This window comes from Zeugodacus cucurbitae, chromosome 3 (genome assembly GCF_028554725.1).
Source record: "Zeugodacus cucurbitae isolate PBARC_wt_2022May chromosome 3, idZeuCucr1.2, whole genome shotgun sequence".
In the NCBI taxonomy this organism is placed as follows: Eukaryota; Metazoa; Arthropoda; class Insecta; order Diptera; family Tephritidae; genus Zeugodacus; species Zeugodacus cucurbitae.
Genome location: NC_071668.1, coordinates 6,816,022 through 6,836,584, shown reverse-complemented (window position 1 = coordinate 6,836,584; position 20,563 = coordinate 6,816,022). Strand labels below are relative to the sequence as shown.

The 20,563-nt window shown below is 33.8% G+C and overlaps 3 protein-coding genes across 5 annotated transcripts in view; 1 reads left to right on the top strand and 2 right to left on the bottom strand.

Moving 5' to 3' along the window:
* Positions 1-15,008, bottom strand: part of LOC105217931 (uncharacterized) — an 83,008-nt gene extending 68,000 nt beyond the window's left edge. Inside the window, exons 1-2 of the mRNA XM_054227319.1 lie at positions 14,870-15,008; positions 12,918-14,809 (exon numbers count right to left, since the gene is read on the bottom strand). The gene's annotated coding sequence lies outside the window, so the exon portion shown is untranslated. The remainder of the gene's footprint in view (positions 1-12,917; positions 14,810-14,869) is intronic.
* On the bottom strand, positions 14,888-19,329 carry LOC105217932 (vacuolar fusion protein MON1 homolog A). Of its 3 annotated transcripts, XR_008470389.1 has the most exons (6): positions 19,183-19,329; positions 18,440-19,125; positions 18,228-18,379; positions 17,955-18,156; positions 17,117-17,896; positions 14,888-15,026 (listed from the first exon to the last, which is right to left on the bottom strand). XR_008470389.1 is itself a non-coding variant. In XM_011193194.3 (5 exons), the coding sequence occupies exons 2-5, from the start codon at positions 19,081-19,083 to the stop codon at positions 17,257-17,259; spliced, it is 1,638 nt and encodes a 545-aa protein (XP_011191496.2). In that variant the 5' UTR covers positions 19,084-19,125; positions 19,183-19,329; the 3' UTR covers positions 16,846-17,256. The 3 variants fall into 3 exon arrangements, 2 of the variants coding, with proteins under 2 accessions (XP_011191496.2, XP_011191497.2); XM_011193194.3 differs by lacking the exon at positions 14,888-15,026 and having other exon boundaries at positions 16,846-17,896; XM_011193195.3 differs by lacking the exon at positions 14,888-15,026 and having other exon boundaries at positions 16,846-17,896; positions 19,204-19,317.
* Positions 19,330-19,441: 112 nt separating this feature from the next.
* On the top strand, positions 19,442-20,483 carry LOC105217930 (28S ribosomal protein S2, mitochondrial). Its single transcript, XM_011193189.3, has 2 exons — positions 19,442-19,573; positions 19,629-20,483. Exons 1-2 carry the CDS (start codon positions 19,549-19,551, stop codon positions 20,381-20,383), a joined length of 780 nt encoding a protein of 259 aa, XP_011191491.2. The 5' UTR covers positions 19,442-19,548; the 3' UTR covers positions 20,384-20,483.
* Positions 20,484-20,563: the final 80 nt, after the last annotated feature.

Genomic DNA, 20,563 nt, shown 5'->3' with positions numbered 1-20,563 from the left:
AAAGGAAACATGAAAAACGAAATGGTTTTGCAACAAAAATTGCAAATTCAAGACGTAGAAAATATGTGGCAACTTTTGTGCTTTTGCAGCAATCAGCGAAACCTGAAAAAAAAATTGGTTGAAAAAATTGCTTGCACGCGCGGTTTGAGGTTGGTGAGGTTATGGTGAGCCAATCAAAAATGAATTTCCCTAATTGTCTGCCAACGAAATGTAATGAAATAGCAACAAAGAAAAGAAATTAATTTTGAATAATTTTGATTGCGTGTTGTTTTTTTTTTTTTTTTTTTGTAATACGGTATGGACTTTTAGCGAAGAAATGGGAAATGGCAAGAATTGCAAGCGGAAAGTCAAACAAAACGCTGAATGTCAAGCAGCCAACGGGTCGGAAATGAAAAGTGCTCGCAAAGTATACTTCACTTAATTTGCGCGCTGACTGCTTGGAATGGCACAAGCGATGGCAGTCCAAGCAACAGCAGTGGCGGCGGCTTGCTGGCGCGTCTCATTGAATAGCACAAGGCAAGCAACGGGTGGACTGCTAAGCATATAGAAATGCGTACGCCTACTTTTAGCCCCTTTATCAGTCATCATCGGAATTGCGGCTACTTTAGTGAAAAGCATTTGCTCGAGTGATGACAGTTCCGGCTGTCGTTGCCAATGAATGCTCCAGAGTTGCATTGGAAGTATAGATAATTACACTACATCGCGAGTATATACAGTAGGGTGATTCTTCAAAACTTCAAATGTTACTCATACGCAATGGCATGCTACCATTTAATTAAACGATACATTTTTATACCCTGAACAGGGTATATTAAGTTTGTCACGAAGTTTGTAACACCCAGAAGGAAGCGTCGGAGGCCCTATAAAGTATATATATAAATGATCAGTATGTTGAACTGAGTCGATTTAGCCATGTCCGTCTGTCTGTCCGTCCGTCCGTCTGTCTGTATATATACGAACTAGTCCTTCAGTTTTTAAGATATCGTTTTGAAATTTTGCAGATGTTATTTTCTCTTCAAGAAGCTGCTCATTTGTCGGAACTTCCAATATCGAACCACTATATCATATAGAAATACAAACTGAACCATCGAAATCAAGGGCTTGTATGGTAAACTTCCGCATTTTACTACATATCTTCACGAAAGTTGGTGTGAGTTATTGTTTATAGAAATAATTTAATCTCCGAAAAAATTGTTCAGATCGGTTTACTATAGCATATAGCTGCCATACAAACCGAAGTTTCGGAATCAATGGCTTGTATGCAAAATTTTCGCATTTGAGGTGGTATCTTCACGAAATTTGACCTGGATTACTGCTTAAGGTAATAATATAATCTCCGAAGAAATTGTTCAGATCGGTTAACTATATAACCTTAATGTTTCTAGCAAACAACCCGGCTAAAAGGAATTAGTAAAATGTTTTATTTTTTTTACTTACTTTTTCTTACGTCTTTCGATTTGCTTAAACACATAGTTATTAAAAGAAATGCACCTGTGAAGGGTATATTAGCTTCGGTACAGCCGAAGTTTTCTCTTGGCTTCAGGGTCTCATATAAAGAATCAAATATCGTCGCTAGAAAACACCGATATGACTATCAGTCCCCAAAGTCGTCTCCCTTACATTAGGGCGATCTTTAAAAAATAAGTGGTAGTAGTAAAGGCGACTGGCATAGGGGTCAAAGCTCAGTTGCTGATAGCTACGTCAACTTAGTTTCAGGAAATTTAAGTTAAATTTTCTAAAAAATATTCTTGGCACATTTCGTCACCACCCTAATGCAATTACATACTTAAGTATATAAGCAACGAATTACTGCTCTATTTGTTTCTGGCAGTTATATACTTATATAAAGTCTATTCACACTCTTATAGTATACATATATCATACGAAAGTGGTTCCAAGAAATCTTTTTTTTTTTGTTGTCTTTCAAGTCCACTACTTCTCACAAGCACACACATCCATCTTTACATATGCATATGGTTTGTGGCTAAAGGCGAGTTTTATGATATCACTTGCATGACAGATTCAGCACAAGCAACAAGAAGCTTGCTTCCAGCAATATACGGGCTGGCTGCCTGATATGTAAACCGAAAATGAAGGCCAACAAAATGAACGTATAAAAATGAAAATTGAGAAGCTATCAAATACAGGCGGTCACACAGTCACCCACAAGTCAACACTGTGAAATCAAAGTGTATCACAAGAGAAATGTGTTAAATGCGACAATGCCAAGAATGTATAAAATGACAACAAAAACAAAAGCACTTGCGTTGCTCCACTTTAATGCGTTCGCTGTGGAGCAACGCTTAAGTGTGGCACAAATGCTCGTATATAAGTGAGTGGGCGTACGCCAATTGAGGAATGTGAAAATGAAGCGCTTTAAAACGCATTAAAATGCCAAAGGCAGTTGGGTTAAGGCGACGGCAGAGCAGTCAACATAGTCATTGTGGCTGACGTCGCGCGCCAAGTGAGAGGAATGAATGAGTATATAACTGGTGAAAAGTGATCTTAACGTCGTTTGAGAAGATTTCCTTCTGTGGTGACTATGGCGCTTTCATAGCGATATAATATGATATAAGAAAAGAAGATCTCACATTTAATGCTATCAATGTTAGCTCTTTCAGAGAATATATGTTGTTATTGTTGTTGTAAAGATACAGAAAATATTCGATAAATAATGTTGAGGAATGCAACCGAGTTGACAGTATTTGGCCGAATAAAAATTCGTGTCCGTTAAGGTTTACTTAGAGCCGACGACTGTTTTAGTATGCATTTTAGTATTCATATATTTGTATGTATAATCTAACAGTCAATTAAAAAAAAAACAAAAAAACAAAACAAAAAAAAAACATTTAAAAACCATTCAAATCATCCACAGGGGTTAGTTTGCTACAGTTCACAAACAATTTCCAAAAATATTATAAATTTCGCAGAAATATCGATTCCGTTCCAAATAAAGTCTCTACTTGATGTAATAAAATATGTACGATATGCCAGCCTTTTCTTGCTTTTTCTATCACAAAAGATTTGATACTGCTTCTTAACATTACATAACAGCATTCCACTTGCTACGCGTTTATAATGTGTGTGTATAAATGTGCTTCATTAAAAATTTGACAGCTTGAAGAGGGCAGCAAGGCAGTAACATCAGGGAATAAACACAAACATAAGCGAAACCTACATGTAGTAGAAAAAGAAGAAGCAGGCACAAGAAAATTCAGAAAATGTATGTATGTGCAAGATTTCCCGTGAGAAAGTTAAGGTTTCCTTAGTAATTTGATATGATGATATGGTGCTTGAATTATTGCTATGAAGGCAGGTACATGTAGACATATATACTACATATATATATAAATTCAGAATAATCTTGCTTTATTTTTGCCTAATCAAGTGTGAATTATACGCATTTGCCCGCCCATCAGCAGACCAAAATAAATCTATATATGTACATTTTATACCAGCTTGCTTGAAATGTTACTCATACGCAGTGACATGTTACAATTTAATTAAATGAAAATTAAGCATAAATTTGGCCACCGAAAGCAGTAGTAGTGGTAGCGCAGTTAGATTTATATGTTGGCTAAAAACATATGTATACAATTATTTGCTCTACACTTAAAACCGTCACTTGGCTGAAATCGCAATTAGCGCTGCTTTTTTAGCAAATTTTCCATGCAACCTCTAAGCAACCTTGGTTTGCTGCTTATTTGCGGAGGTAAGATTAAGTAAATATGTACATATATATAGATAAAATATAGAGTATGGAGAAAGAGTGCAAATATTTTCTTATAGACTCTCTCTCCTAAACTCAGAGATCTTGAGAGAGCGCATAAATGATTCTCTGAAAGCTATTAATAGAACTGAGAGAATATAAGAAGTCTACATCTGACGAGGGAAATTAATTAAAATTCTGAGTTCTTATGGTATAACACCACTTTACGATTCTCATAGAAGATGCTTTATGCTTTAAAGAAGGAACTGACTTCAAACCGGACTGTTACTAGTTCATTGCGAAACAATGACCGAACGTGCTTGAAATCTCAGGGGAGTGAAAAAAACAAAAAAAAAAAAACAAATACGTTTTCAAGTATCTACGCTTACACATATGTAAGTATATGCGAATTCACTTCATGTTCCCCCCTTCCGTTTCTTATTTTTATATCATTTCGAGTACTTAATGTTATTTGTTACATTTCTTGCTGGATTGCAGTGTAATGCTCGTAATGTTAGTCATTGGAACGTGTCTATTTCAGTTGCAATCGGGATTTGGTTGAAATGCGTTGGCGTCGTGAAGTGTTGCGTTCTTTCTTACTTTCCCTCGACATTTCTTTTGCGTACTGCTATCCAACTGACTACATACTCACAAGCTGTGAATCACTAACCACCACCACCACCACCACATCATAAAGCAGTGAAATAATAGTAAAAACCCCGAAAATTGAAATAAAAAATACTAAAATTCACTGCGTTGTTTGGCGCTAATAAGTTTTTGTGTTGCGTTTTAGCTGATGGCAATTGGATAGTGTGAATGATGATGCTGATGATGGTGATGATAGTCAAAGCCACAAGCTATGTGGGGTAAGACTGCATTGACTCCATCATGTCGAACATCAAATTGAATAGTGTTTTTATGTGCTTTAAATACTCATTGATTGCGCAGTCAGCCAGTGACATGTAGCGCTTACTACGTCAAACAATCAGCGTAGTGCTTATGGTTTCTAGTGGTACGTGGCTGAATGGATAAGCATGTGAAGTATTTAACACATACGACAGAGAATGTAAATTATCGTGTTTTTTGTAGCAAGAATTATAAATATACATTAGTTTTCCGAAATAACGAATATTCGTTTTAACGAAAACCGCTTATAACGAACAAGCAAATTTGTTACATTGAGTTCCTTAAATAACGAACATCGGGGACTTGTAAGTATTCGGTTTAACGAACAACATGAAGAAAGAGAAGCAATTAAATAATATCGAACCAGAATTTAAAATAAAACATAAAATTCCTCCTCCTCCTATTAGTGTATATACTACTTTCTAGGTAGTACATACTAGAGTCCGACCGATTAATCGGCCTTGGCATCGGCATCGGCATCGGACAATATAGGCCACAAAATTCAGCATCGGCTTCGGCATCGGCCGATACTTTGAATCGGCATAGGCTTCGGTCAAAAATTGGGTATCGGTCGGACACTAGTATATACTCCTAGTAGTGTACATACTTTCTAGGAAGTATATACTCCTAGTAGTGTATACACTTTGTGATAGTACTTATTCCTAGTCGTGTTCTGAAAGTACTGATTCCTGGTCGTGTATACACTTTCTGAAAGTACTGATTCCTAGCCATGTATACACTTTCTGAAAGTACTGATTCCTAGCCGTGTATACACTTTCTGTAAGTACTGATTTCTAGCCATGTATACACTTTCTGAAAGTACTGATTACTCGCAATGTATACACTTTCTGAAAGTACTGATTTCTAGCCGTGTATACACTTTCTGAAAGTACTGATTCCTAGCCGTGTATACACTTTCTGAAAGTACTTATTCCTAGTCGTGTATCCACTTTCTGAAAGTACTGATTCCTAGCCGTGTATACACTTTCTGAAAGTACTGATTCCTAGCCGTGTATGCACTTTCTGAAAGTACTTACTCCTGGTCGTGTATACACTTTCTGAAAGTACTGATTCCTAGCCGTGTATACACTTTCTGAAAGTACTGATTCCTAGCCGTGTATACACTTTCTGAAAGTACTTACTCCTGGTCGTGTATACACTTTCTGAAAGTACTGATTCCTAGCCAGTATTTACTCCTAGTCGTGTATACACTTTCTGATAGTACTTACTCCTGGTCGCGTATACACTTTGTAATAGTAATTCGAACTTTCCTCTGCTTTAAAAGCTTATCTAGATCTCCATGAACATTTCAAGACTAAAATTAGCAAAATCTGTTTAGTCATTCTTGAAGTATAAGTGTCGGAAAAAAATTGTGGTGAATTTCCTGAATTGGAACAGTTTGGAAGAATTTAGCTGATAAAATTTATGTATACTCTGTGGAGCGCTAGGGAGAAATATATCCAAGGTGCTGTCCTTTTATGTTGAAATTTAAGTGGCACAAAGAGGCTAAGAGCAGCAAAGAAGAACAATGTCAATTTCTCAAATATAATCTTCGTATTCCAATGAAGCGAACGGCGATTAACTAATCAAGTATTACTAATGAAAAAATATTTTGATATTGTATACGCTACCTCTCTTAAGGCAACATTTGAAATATTCTCTTATGGTTTTTCTCTTTTTACATATCATTTAACAAAAGAATTTATTAAACTGCAATTAACAGATATTTAACTCATTTTTATTGAAAAACATACCTCTAAGTAGGTACTCGAATTAACTCGATGTAACAAACAGACCTGACAATTAATGTGTTCGTTATTTCGGAAAACTACTGTAAATTAGAAGTAATACAAGATTTTGTGAGCCAGTCAGAATTGCATTTTGAGTTGTCTTCAAAAAATATCGGGAATTATTTTTTTTTTAATACTTCATTTGTCTGCATTAATACTGTCGCCTTCAAAATAGTCTCCAATTGATATTATGCACTACAGCCAAAGATATTTCCAATCATCGAAACACTTCTCAAACTCGATTTTTTGAGAGAGTCTTGGGCACATTCCACAATTTCATCTACACTAGTAAAACGACGACCCTTTAAAGTTCTCTTTATTTTTGAAAATAGGAAAAAGTTACACGGAGTCATGTCTGGCAAATATGGAGGCTGCAGATCATTGTTACAGTATTGTTTTTGGTCAAGAATTCACGAACCAACCGCGAAGTGTGTACTTTTAACAGACGAAAATCGCCAAGTTCATAAAAACACGTCTAACCTTAGCGGCTGTGTTGATATACATTTTTTAATAAAAAAAAATTTAAATTGAAAATTATAAAATTCCCGTTATTTTTTGAACACAACTCATATATGCACTATTCTGCACAAAATTATATTTTCGGTAAATTCCATTCAAACTGAACAAATAACAATAAAAATGATTAGGTATCCTGCGGCGACTGCTATTGCTGATAATGCTATGCTCATCTTCACGATGGGCTTTGTAAAACCTCGCGACGACATTGCTGCTTTCAAAATATCACCAAAGAAGCAAAGTCAATAAAGAACGGTTAACTGAATAAACAACAACACTAAAAATAAGACTAATGCCAATAGCTCAAACAATCGCACGGCGCTTTTTGTCCACTCGCAACAACACACACACACTTGCACTTCCACACTACTGACAATTTGTAGCTCATTAATGCGCATTCACATGGAAAATTCACTAGTTGCGGGGGAGGTGGAAAGCACCAAATACTACAGCGAACGAAAAAAAATGAGTTTGAAGAAAACGGAAAAGCCGCACACAGCGTTGCGCAAAAGTGAAGCAACAACTATTGTTGGAGAAATTTTCTTCGATAATATTTTGGTCTATTGAAATTTTTCGCTTCGCACACATAGCCTCACGCATGCACAATCTATCGTCGGTTGGGTATATTTAAGGGGCGACAGCTGAGATGAACTACACACTGTACCATATGCCAGTGCCCAAGTATATAGTATAACGTTTCATAGGAGCGGAGCGGAGCATTGTAGTTATGTGGCTACGCGGCGCTGTCTATTTTGCTCGCAAATCGATTTTCTGCGGAATTTAATTTTCATTACGCATACACATATGTGTTGTTGTATGTGTGTGTGTGTGTATATTTTGTTTGGCTACGCGTTTACACGGGCATTGTTTATTTAACATTTTTCCATTAATAATTTAATGGAAGTGCAAATATTTACACATTTTACATGAAGCCATTGCATTTCATAAGAGGTTTCATATAGTTATTTATTTTTTTTGCTAATATTAACGAGTTTCTTTTTCGCTAGATGGAAAAAGAAGCCATACTTCACGTAGTTTTTCTTGTTTATAGACTCAACTGTTATTGAAAGGCAACAGTTGTCATCGATGGTGTGAAGACTAAGACTTATTTTACTTCAAGAATTTCAAACTCAAACAGCTGAAACTGACTATAAGGAATCAGACAGAAGAATTGTTTAGCAAACATGGGAACGAATGTACAGAACAAAGGCAAGTCAAGTAACTTATAAAAAGGATTATGTAAAGCAATTAGTACTCAGTATACTTGAAATAAAAGCAACATTCCTAATTTACAGAATTTCAAAATCAAATAGATAAGATGAGCTATAAGCAACTAGACAAAAAGGCAAAGGATCGAAGGTTCAGAACAAAGGCAAGTAAATTATTTTACAATAAAAAAAGTAACCGTATTTATAGCCACCCACATTATGTATGCGATTACTATAGTATTTGCCGGCCTACTATATCAGAAGTTTGTATTAGGTAAGGCACCCGGTATACTTGAAATCAAGCCAATAAATCTTCAGAAGCACTATTTATTATCAAGATTTATAAGCGGTAAACACAAACTTCCACGATTTTAACATGAAAAATCTTTCTCTAAATATAAAACTCTCTTTCGGAGACAACTGGAAAATTCGTATGGAACCTACATTTGTCGGGAAACATCAGGGCACCCCGCAAATTTGAAGAGAAGCGCGCTTAAGGGGTTACATGGGTTTTGTAGCGTAAAAAATTGCCTATTTTCAATATTTTTTTTTTTCATGTAAAAAAATATTTCTTTAATTCAAACATTTTCTGTCTTATAGATAACATATTTAAAGAATAATTTCTGAAGTTATAAAAAAAAAATTAAAACTCCTTCATTGCGACGTCATTTTCGGTGACCCCTCGGAAAAAACCGCGTTGTCAACATAACTCCTGACAGGATCATCCAAAATGAAAAAACAAAAATAATTGTTTTAGGTAAAAAAAAATCCTTCGTTCAAGCACGGGTAAATTGTATCTCCAACACCTTCTCAAAATTTCATCAAGATCAGTTGAGAAGTTTTCGAGAATTTGACAACCGACTTTGAAAACACTGTTCCGAGAAAAACGCGTTTAAAGTTTTGAGTAACAATAGTACTTGACTTGGAGCGCACACCTTACAAAGGCTGTATCTCCGAAACTATTATTCGGATCGACATGAAAATATAGTACAATATTCTTGAGATGTTGTAGAAATTAATAAGGCAAAAAAACAAAAAATCGTTTTTTTGAATCCACGAAACCCATGTAACCTCTTAAGGGACCATACCAGTGTAATTCATGAAAAATTAAGCGATTTTTGTGAATTTTTTTTTTTAAGAAAGTACTCGATCGAATTTTTCGAAGTTTTTTGGACATTATAAAGTATATTGTCGGCTATATTTTTTAAATTTTTTTTTACAAAAATATTGAAAAATAACGGAGGTGCTGTCTTCAAAGGTGCCAAAAAAAAAAAAAAATTAAAAAGGTTATTAAAGTTGAAGGTATTTCCTATACAATGACGAATGAAATATCAAAAATTAACAAAATTTCGTAGTTCTGAAAAAAGTGTAATTTTTTTTTTTTTTGATAAAATATTTAAATAAAAGAAAACGTTTCTTAATGCCAAATTGCCAATTTTCAACCAATCAAAATCTTAGGTCATTGTATAGTAAATACATTCAAGAATACTCAGTTTCAATTTGAAGTCGATCCGTCAATTTCTCGTTTAAAGTTTCAACTATAGAGAGTTATACCTGCGAGTGGTCGCTCTTTAGAACGTTGCCATTCAAAAACTATTCACAGAATTTTGAATATACTATCGAAAAAGCAAGATAAAAAAAATCGATTTTTGAAAGTGTCACACTGGTATAGCCCTTTAAGAGACGTAGCATAGTTCCACAGAATTGCTTCCGTTGAAAAAAAAAACAACATTATTGATATCTAGTAGCTCTTTTAACGGAAGTGAAATATTAGCCTAACCTAGTGAGAGAGAGTGAGCAAAATATGTATAGGCAGGTCAACTTCGAGGAAGTCAAATAAAATGTTTAAATCCAATTTGCAATAAAGCAATAATCGTTGATAGGCAACATATACCCTTACATACGTACATATAAACAACCATATAAGGCACAGCCAGTGAGCACATTTGAAATATAAGTGTATAAATTACTTTGAGCAATAACATTAGGAAAAGGCTTGCAATAAAACTGATCAGACACTTGAAAGGACAACCACTTAGCAAAAGGACACAAGTAAACATGCATAAAAATGTATGAGAAGATTTGAGCTGAGCGCAAAGAAAAAAATATAAAAATAAAATAAAATCAAAAAGACACAAATACGGGTTACCTACAACCTAGACTCAGGCATATTAGCATTATAAAACGGTTATCTCACCTGCGTTGACATGCTATTTACATATACATACATATAAATATATGTACTATATGATTTTAGATTAGGTTGCCAGACGCACTGAATAACGGAAAATATTGTAATCATTTCCTTGCACATGTTTACATACACACGAGTATATACTGCTATGTGTGTTGGTAATATATACATATCTACATATATTATATATATACAGGTGTGTTTTTATATCCGACACTGTGCGCGGCAGTCACGCTTCTGCTCCAACACCAACGCATATGTACATATGTATATGTATTCTACAAAAGGACCATGGTTATGTATGCACTAAGTACTTTCGCAAAGATGAGGGCCAAAAGTAAATCACAAACAATGTATGACACACACACGTTGTAATAATAATAAAATTACGCATGTAAGGCAATCTCGCAAAAAAAAAAAACAAAAATTCAAGTGCAACATGAGGAACTGAGATTAAACGTGTGTTAATGTTGGTATGCAGATAACGGCTTTTTATTTGTAAGTATACCGTTTTAGTCATATGAAATGTCTAGGTTAAACGCTGATTTTTGATTGTGCTAGAAGTCAAGACTGCAATGCTGGAAACTGGATATAAGACTTGACAGTTACTATATAATTGGCGTTCGAGAATTAGAATTGAACCAGTTTGCCTTCAATTAAAATGGATGAAGACCTCGAGCATATACAGCGCTGGACCGTCTCTTTTGAACTAGTCTATAAACGGGACACTCTTCTACAAGAGTGTACAGCTGCGGGCGTATGGCGATGATATTGATATCATTGGAAGCAACAACCGCGCCGTTTGTTCTGTTTTTTTCAGACTAGATAAAGAAGCGAAGCGTATGGGTCTGATGGTGAATGGGGACAAGACGAAATATCTCCTGTCATCAAACAAACAGTCAGCGCACTCTCGTCTTGGCTTCCACGTCACTGTTGACAGTCATAACTTCGAAGTAGTAGATAGTTTCGTCTACTTGGGAACCAGTATCAACAACACCAACAATGTCAGCCTTGAAATCCAACGCAGAATCACTTTTGCCAACAGGTGTTACTTTGGACTGAGTAGGCAATTGCAAAGTAAAGTCCTCTCTCGACAAACAAAAATCAAACAAGTCGCTCATTATTCTCGTCCTGACGTATGACGCCGAGGCGTAGACGATGACAACATCCGATGAGACGACTTTTGGAGTTTTCGAGGGAAAGGTTTTGCGTAAGATTTATGGTCCTCTGAACATTGGCAACGGTGAATACCGCAGACGATGGAACGATGAGCTGTACGATTTATACGACGACATTGACATAGTTCAGCAAATAAAAAGACAGCGGCTACGCTGGCTAGGTCATGTTGTACGGATGGAAGAAAACACTCCAGCTCTGAAAGTATTCGATGCAGTACCCGCTGGAGGAAGCCGCGGAAGAGGACGACCTCCACTCCGGTGGAAAGACCAAGTGCAAAGTGACCTGGCTTCACTTGGTGTTTCCAGTTGGCGCCAAAAAGCAAAAAGGAGGAACGAGTGGCGCGCTCTGGTGGATTCGGCTATAATCGCTTAAAGCGGTTTCTACGCCAAATATATATATATATAAACGGGTATATAACGAGTGGGTTCACTAGTGCATTCCACTGCAGGGTAAACATAAGTGACTGCTACTTTCAAGATACTATTTTTAGCACTCGATATAAATATCGGTCATGTTGAAAACATACATATATACATATATATTCACATTAGCACATATGTATGTACATAAACGCCTCTAAGTTGTGCGGATAATTTCAATTAAAACTTTACGCCCACGCATATGTTGACCGGCTCAACTGGACATTGCACAGCTATAAAAATGCCTATGCGACCATAAATCATTCCGTCATGACTCAGAAAAATAATGGCTTTGCTGAGAACTTTTGCTCTTCACTACTTTGTATACACTTCATTTTCGTAGTAAAGTAAAAAAACAACAACAACAAGCCGTGCTGAGCTGTCACTCAAACACGCTTCAGTACATATGGATACATAAACATACATACATAAGAAATATATAAATATTTATAACTCTCATTTGATATGTATGTATGTATGGTGTTATAAAGCCGCATATTGAAAAATGAAAATACCCATAAAATTCCAATAAATACCAACACGAAAAACTCGCCAACTAACAAGCTTTCATGCGTTTAATTTGTGCCTTAGAAATTTGTAAAATACTTCGGTTCTAGAGATAGCCGCTATTTTCAGCTGTTTGGCTTAGCATAATAATGTTGATACCCTTTATAAAAGCGTGTAAGACTTCCTGAAGGAGCGTTGTATTAAAGTAGATAACAAATGGTTTTTATATTTAACGAATATTAATATTAAGTAATGACGAAAGGAAATCAGATTCGAGGTACAAATTTTTTAATTATTTTTTATAAGAGATGCATTTTTAAGTTCTTTTAAGACACAATAAACACAAAGTCCGTTTCAAACAAGAATAAAAATTAAAATACCGAAATTCGAAATCCGAAATCCGAAATGCGAAATTGGAAATTCGAAGTTCAGTAATTTTGAAAGAAATTTAGAAATTTTTAATATAATAATACCTTCAAATAGAATTACCTATCTTTCGCTTTTTATACGCACATTAAGCCTTCAGACAACCATATGCGCACTCACAGCTGCGCCATGTGCTCTGGTTGCATTTATGGTACTTAGAAACTTAGTGTTTTAGGCAGTATATATGTAGGTTGAAAATCAGCACTCAATATACAGGGAAATAATTTCACACTAATAGAAAATATTTTTTTTTAATAGAAAACCTTTTCGGAGTGTTCATCACTTTTTATATGGATCGCGAGATTTTCGGTGCAAAACAATTGCATACTTTTAGGGTGCACACAGTGATTTTAATTTTAAACGATTTACACGGATCAAAAAAACAGTTAACTAACAGAATTCAAGCACAGAGCATATATTATGCATCGTCTACACTTCCTCAAGTACACATCCGATGGGCTAATAAAGCCGGTTTTACGCACGCTTATATCCGGCTTGTGTGTGACTTTGCGCTTTACAAACGCACATATGTTTTCACACAGATTTTTGTAGACTAACAAACGCGTGTATGTTGTGTGTGTGGGCAACACGCCAGTCAGCAAACTTCAATGTAGTAGCATCAAAAAACCAACGAGCAGGAACGAGCTTCTCTTCTCAAGCTTTAGCGAATGGCGAGTTGATGCGAGTATGGTGAGAAAAAGGACATGCGTACGAACACAACAAACACACACACACACACAGCAAAAGCTTAAGCTTGCAGGGAGTAGGAAGACACACGCGCTGTTATACCGTTTCGTTTACATACATATATACAGCGCGAATAATGAATTAAAGGTAGACGTGGAGAGCGTTGAAGCGGAAAGTCGCAGCCGCAGTCGAGGTGGTAAACGTGTACCGGTCGCAGTCAGACGTTCGCATCAACGAAGAGGCGACGACGAACGCGGCACGCGGCACAACACGCAATTTCGAACTCACTAACGGCTATGCTGAGCGCACCGAATTTCGAATGTTGTATACACTGCACGGTGGCTTCAGGATGTGACTGAAAGGTCGGTACGCAACATTTAGCTGCTTGAAGTTTATGCAGCGACTACGAGTAGTCCTAACACGAGCTGTGACTGCCAAAGCCAACTAACTAACTTGATTAAGGTGCTAAGCGATAAGCAGCAGCAGCAGCACTCGCAACAGCATGTCTGCGCGTATATAGAGAATTATTAGGACTGCACACACACACACACTAGTACAAAGCTCACAAGCTGTTTTGCGTTACACCATTTAATGCTTCATTTGATTAAATTTTGTATTTTTTGCAATTTCTATGCGCTCTCGAATATTTGCCGTTTCGAAATCACGCACTCGCTGCAAAATGTCTACTTTCGTCTGCTTTTGAATCCACAATTTTTTTATTTCATTCCATTTCTTCTCTTTTTTTTGTTGGTACGACTCGTCTAATTGTTGCTTAGGAATTTCATACAACGCCTATAAGTATGCACACACATACACATAACTTACACGCACACACGCACATGCGGAGCACTGCACTTTTTTTTTTAATAATTTGTGTATACAATATTTTTCTTATAGCAGTTAATTGCTGTCGATTTTATAAAATGGCAATTTACATACAAAAAAACAAAAATCACAATTTTGTAACAGTTTTGATTTTTTTGTTTTAAACAGAGCGCTGCAGCGTCTATTAATGGCAGCAACAACCGCACGCGCGTATATCCTTTACTCAACTGAGACGCCACGAAAATGGCTGTTGGAGACAAAGCGACGAGTAGTTGAGCTTTGCCAATTTCGAAACGCTCAAAATGCTCCGTTAAATGCCAAGAGCGCCAGTACGAGCACATAAAAGGGGCGGTTTTGATAGCAGCTGGTAAAGTTTCGAGGTGGTGAAAAGCTTTTTTGTGGCATGCCACATTTGCAAACACTTGATTTACTACTTAAAATCGCTAATTTAAATTTTTTAAAATTATGCGCATTTCAGCTGTAAAAGAATATGCATGTCTTACCTTTCATTTGCATTCATAATTTGATTGTTGTTTGCTGTTAGTATTCCTTGCTTTTTTTGTGAACTAATATTCCTTAAATATCAATAATTTTCATGCTTATTCCTAATTTTGGCAATTTTGTGTGACTTGTTAATCTTGAATTTGTCCATGATGAACACTAATAACAGAAGGAAAGGAAACTATTTAATTTTGTTGCAACAAAAGGTAATTTAGAAAACAATAACAACTACAACGTATGTTATACAAAAAATGAATTAAAAATAAATATATATAAAAAATTAAAAAAAAAATAAAAAATAAATTAAAAAAATTAAAAAAAATAAGTTTAAAAATATTAAAAAAAAATAATTTAAAAAAATAACAAAAAAAAATAAAAAAAAAAATAATTTTATAAAAATAAATAAATTAAAAATAAAAATAAATAAATTAAAAATAAAAATCAATTAATTTAAAAAAAAAATTAAAAAAAATAATTTATAAAAAATTAAAAAAAATAACATAAAAAAAATAAGTTTATAAAAATAAATTAATTAAAAACACATTAAATTAAAAAAAAAATTAATTAAATTAATTTGAAAAAAAATTTAAATAAAAAAATTAAATGAAAAAAGAAAAAAATAAAAATAAACTAAGAAAAAAAAGAATTAAAAAAAAATATTAAAAAATAATGTAAAAAAAATAAATAAAATTAAAAAAATTAATTTAAAAAAATTATAGAAAAAAATTGTATTAAAAAAAAATTTATTAAAAAAGTTTAAATAAAAAATTAAATCAAAAACAAAATTAAAATAAGAAACAAAATAAATTAAAAAAAAATATTAAAAAAATTAAACAACAAAGGTTTAATTAAAAAAATAAATTAATTAAAACAAATTAATAAAAAAATTAATTTAAACAAAATTTAGTATAAGAAATAAAAATTAATATACAATTTAAAAAGTGATTTAATTAAAAACATTAAAAAAAAAAATTTAAATAAAAAAATTTTATTTAAAAAAAATTTAAGTAAAAATTAATAAAAAAATTAAATAAACAATAATAATTAATTAAAAAGAAAATTAAATAAAAAACATTAGATTAAAAAAATTAATTTGAAAAAAATTTAAATAAAAAAATTAATCAACAAAGGTTAAATTAAAAAAATAAATTAATTAAAACAAATTAATAAAAAATTAATTTAAACAAAATTTAATATAAGAAATAAAAATTAATATAAAATTTAAAAAGTGATTTAATTAAAAGCATTAAAAAAAATTAAATAAAAAAATAAATTTAAAAAAATTTTATGAACAAAATTAAAATAAGAAAAAAAATTAATCGAAAAAGGTGAAATTAAAAAAATAAATTTAAAAAAAAATTAATAAAAAAATTTATTTTAACAAAATTTAATATAAGAAATAAAAATTAATATAAAATTTAAAAAAAGATTAAATTAAAAAAATTTTAAATAAAAAACTTTTATTAAAATGGTTTAAATAAAAAAATTTTATCAAAAAAAATTAAATTAAAAATTAATTTAAAGTAAATTTAAATAAACAATAATAATTAATTTAAAAGAAAAATAAATTTAAAAATTTAGATTAAAAAAAATTAAATTAAAAAAATTAAATAAAGAAATAAAAATAATAATTAAATAAAATAAAATAAAATTTAACACGAAAATATTAAATTTAACTGAACAAAAGTTAATAATGCTTAAATATTAAATTCGTTAACGCAGTAAAATGTATAAAGCAATAAAAAATGAAGTCATTTAAAAGTATGTATGTGCGTTAAGTCAGAAAAATTGTAAACAAACTCTAGAAAGGGTCGCTCAGCTTGTCGAATTGGTCACATATAATTTTGACCCTATTTTATGTATGTATGTATATATTTAATTATTATATTCGCTATATAAAAGTAAGCAAAGCTCATTGCAAAACAAAAATATATTTATGTATATAGCGCGCGTTTTGTTTATTAAAAACATCGTTAAATCATGCTTAGTCTAACTTTATTTATATGCTTGTAACCGAGTTTTATTTTTTTCACTCCTTTGGATTTATTTATTTCCATTATACACTAATAATCATCAACGTCATTTAACTATATAAGTATTAACTAAGGATTTTGCATATATGTAGCTATGTGTATAACGGTTTTAAAATTATTTACACTTTATTTCAAATTGTCAAAAGAAAAAATGCCAAACACATTTTTTAGTTAGTACTTTAGGCTTAGTGTTTAACGCAAGTCAATAATACTTACAAATTTACATAATGAGCACAGCTGGATACACCGTTAATATGTAACAAAATAAAAATTGACCAATTCGCCTTATTCGCGCTGTGCTCTATTGTCTACTACTACAACTCGGCGCTTAACATTTCGCCAAGCAACCACCAGCCTCAGAAAGTCGGATGGTTTCGTATGAAGAATACATCATATTCCTTTTCAATCCACTTAATCAACTTGTCGACATTCTTAATCACCGCACACTTATCCACCAATGGTTCGAATACCGCGTACAATTCATATGCAGCCGTTACCCATGCCAGTACCACTTCACGTTCGCGTACCTCGTAAATTAATTTCAACGGACGCGAATTGTTGTGTATGCGATGCAATAAATCACAATAGATGCCTTCTAAGCGTTCGAATTCGTTTAGTGTCGTATACGGTGGTACAAGTTCGGAACAGAGCAGTTGTGCCGCCGTTTTAGGTTTATATAGGAAATGTCGTAGTTCAGGTATGCCAATAAGGTTTAAATTTAAACCGCCGTTAGTAGGTTTCTCAATTTCTTTATTAATCGCGTCGAGACACTTTGACGAGCGTAATTTATCCGTTATGCGCCTCTTCGCGTCGGAGAGCGTAAAGAATACATTCGGATCGACTGAGAGTAACAAAAGGCACGCCTGGCAATCGTCGGACAGATAGGAAACATGCGCATACAAATAACCATTCATATCGAATTTCGGCAGGCAGATAGGTGTCCAATTTTCAGAGGACTTAAAGGACTCAGAGCACTCGATAAGATTGAAGATTAGCCTGTGCAGAAAATTAAATTAACAAATATCAATAATATAAGTTTACCTATATTTCTTACCTCAAATCCGCTGGATGGATGGAGTATTTTTTCATACGCACCAATGATATCAGTTTGTTATTAGCTATGAGCACGGCGAACACTAAATCCTTGATTTTTGAACAATTGCTTTGTATACCGCTAACGATGCTTGAACGTACGGTCGTCGGCAGAGGTAGTACACGTATGGAGTTTGTTAAAAATGTGAAGACATTGTTGGTCACTATCATAAAATAAATATAATATATGTGCATAAGACAAACATAACAAATGAAATATATGTAAAAATCAAACCTCGTTTATTACTGCTGTCATTTGCGAGCAAATGATAGATTAATCTTTCGCTGCCAGCTAGTGAACGGCGTAGATCAAAATTTTTACGTTTTTCAAATATGCGTGTGACATGCTTGTTCGTTAGCGTTGATAGTATTTGATTATATACATCGCTGAAATTTGAATAAATTGATCTATTTTATATTATATAGAGATTAACCATTTTAACTTACCTCAATTGAAGTTGCAACTGTGGCACACTCATATTTGTACGTGAAGCCGCAACTAGTATTAGCGTATTGCGCACCAGGAATACAAATTTAATGCCACGTGCGTGTATAGACGTAATAGCATCCTGTCCATGTTGTACGAAGCTAACCAGCGCTTGTATAACACCGAACAAGGTTGCTAGTTTATCTTCATTCCCGTGCAAGGAATATATGGGCTTACCCGCTTCGCTCAATATAAATATGTGTTTCTTTTGTTCACGCCACACACTGTCATGCATATAGTCAAATTGGCTGTCATCACCATCATCGACAGTTAAAGCGCCTGTTGAGTTAACTATTTCACCAGATATTGTGCTGGTGCTATTGCTTATGGGTAACGATTCAGCTGACACCGATTTATGTACATTGTCTATTGTAGCAGAGTTTTTGCTACTGTTGTCATTTGCACCATTCACTGTGTCTTGTGCTGGCGTTAAACCTTCACGTATTTCACTTATAACACTATGGCTCACCTCGTTGTGCTCGCGTTCTGTATCTTGGAAATATTCGTTGTCTTCTATATGGGGTTCACATTCAGCATCTGAGTATTCAGAATTCGATTGCATGGACGCTGAATCCGAGTAAATTGTGGGTGGTTCTATGTCCATGTTTTTTATTGCCTTATAACTTTATCCACTCCATCAAATGTTCTGCAAATAGATAACATTTTACTAATTATTTACCAACACAATATTCTCTAACATTACATTTTAGTTTTTCCAAAATACCTTTCATAAATTGATTTTCAATAATTTTATGACTTTGTTTTGCTGCATAATTGAAAAACCAAATCGTATAGCTTATAATTCTTCTTGTGCAAACGATCGGTCACAATGGATGAGTATAAATATTTTTATGCAGTTTATTAATTATATATTATAAATGCTTGATAAATTTATTTGAAGTTTTTATACAAAATCTTTTAGTATGGTAATCAGCATTAAGCGATTTTTTCGAATTAGTTTAATTTAAATCTTTACTGACAACTTTTCTATTGGCATCTCAAACAGCTGTTCATCAGCAGTCCGGCGTGATAATTGATAAATTGGGTTAAAAGTCATAAAAGTACCAAGATGTTACAAAACTCTTTAAAATCAGGTAAACTTTATAAAATATATTAAACAACATCCCAAAAACACACAATTTCTTCCAGCTGCACGTATTTTCAATTATCATAATGTTTGCGCCATTCCAAAGCGACTACAACAGACCCAAAGCGCTACAAACATACCCGCAACAGAACCTGAAAATATTGCTGTAATAGAGGAACGAATACTGAAGCACCCTGATTATTTCCAAGTGCATAATCTATTTACTGTACGAGATCTCTTCAATGCTAGAGTTCATTATGGTCACAAAGAAGGGTCGTTAGATGATCGCATGCGTCCCTACATATACGGAAGTCGTCTTGGTCACCTTATATTCGATTTAGATGTAACCGCTTCACATCTCCGCGATGCATTAAACATAGCTGCACATATCGCATTTCGTGATGGCATTATATTGTTCTTTAATCGAAATGCGCTCAACGCTCATCTTGTGGAGAAAAAAGCTATGGAGGCCGGTGAATTCTCACATACGCGTTTTTGGCGAGGCGGTATTTTTACGAATGCTAACGTCCAGTTCGGTGCCGTAACGCGTTTGCCTGATTTGTGCATTTTCTTGAATACACAAAACAATATATTGACACAGCATGTGGCAGTGCGAGATGCAGCGAAAATGGCCATACCCACAATTGGTATTGTGGACACTAACTGCAATCCTAATTTGATTACTTATCCAGTGCCCGGAAATGATGATTCACCGGCTGCAGTAGAGTTATATTGCAATCTTTTTAAAGCCGCAATATTACGCGGCAAGGAAAAAAGGAGAGAATTGCTGGGAGAAACTGAAAGCTCCAGTAGTTAAAAATCATATTGTAAATCACAGCACCCTAACCAAAAAAGTAATAAATTGTAAAAGTAATAAAAAAATTGTTTCTACACAAGAGTGTCTGTTATGAAAATAAGCTTTGTGTGTCATTAAAACCAATATTGAACTCATGAGCTCGGTAAATCCTTTTAGCATCAAACTGTTATAACAAATTAC

Excerpts from the sequence above, each read along its gene's own strand:
- LOC105217930 (XM_011193189.3), top strand. The coding sequence starts at position 19,549 with ATGTTACAAAACTCTTTAAAATCAG. Across the intron at positions 19,574-19,628 it reads ACAAAACTCTTTAAAATCAG|CTGCACGTATTTTCAATTAT; the intron begins GTAAACTTTATA and ends AATTTCTTCCAG.
- LOC105217932 (XM_011193194.3), bottom strand. The coding sequence starts at position 19,083 with ATGGACATAGAACCACCCACAATTTACTCGGATTCAGCGTCCATGCAA. Across the intron at positions 18,380-18,439 it reads CAGTTGCAACTTCAATTGAG|CGATGTATATAATCAAATAC; the intron begins GTAAGTTAAAAT and ends TTCAAATTTCAG. Across the intron at positions 17,897-17,954 it reads ATCCATCCAGCGGATTTGAG|GCTAATCTTCAATCTTATCG; the intron begins GTAAGAAATATA and ends TTTTCTGCACAG.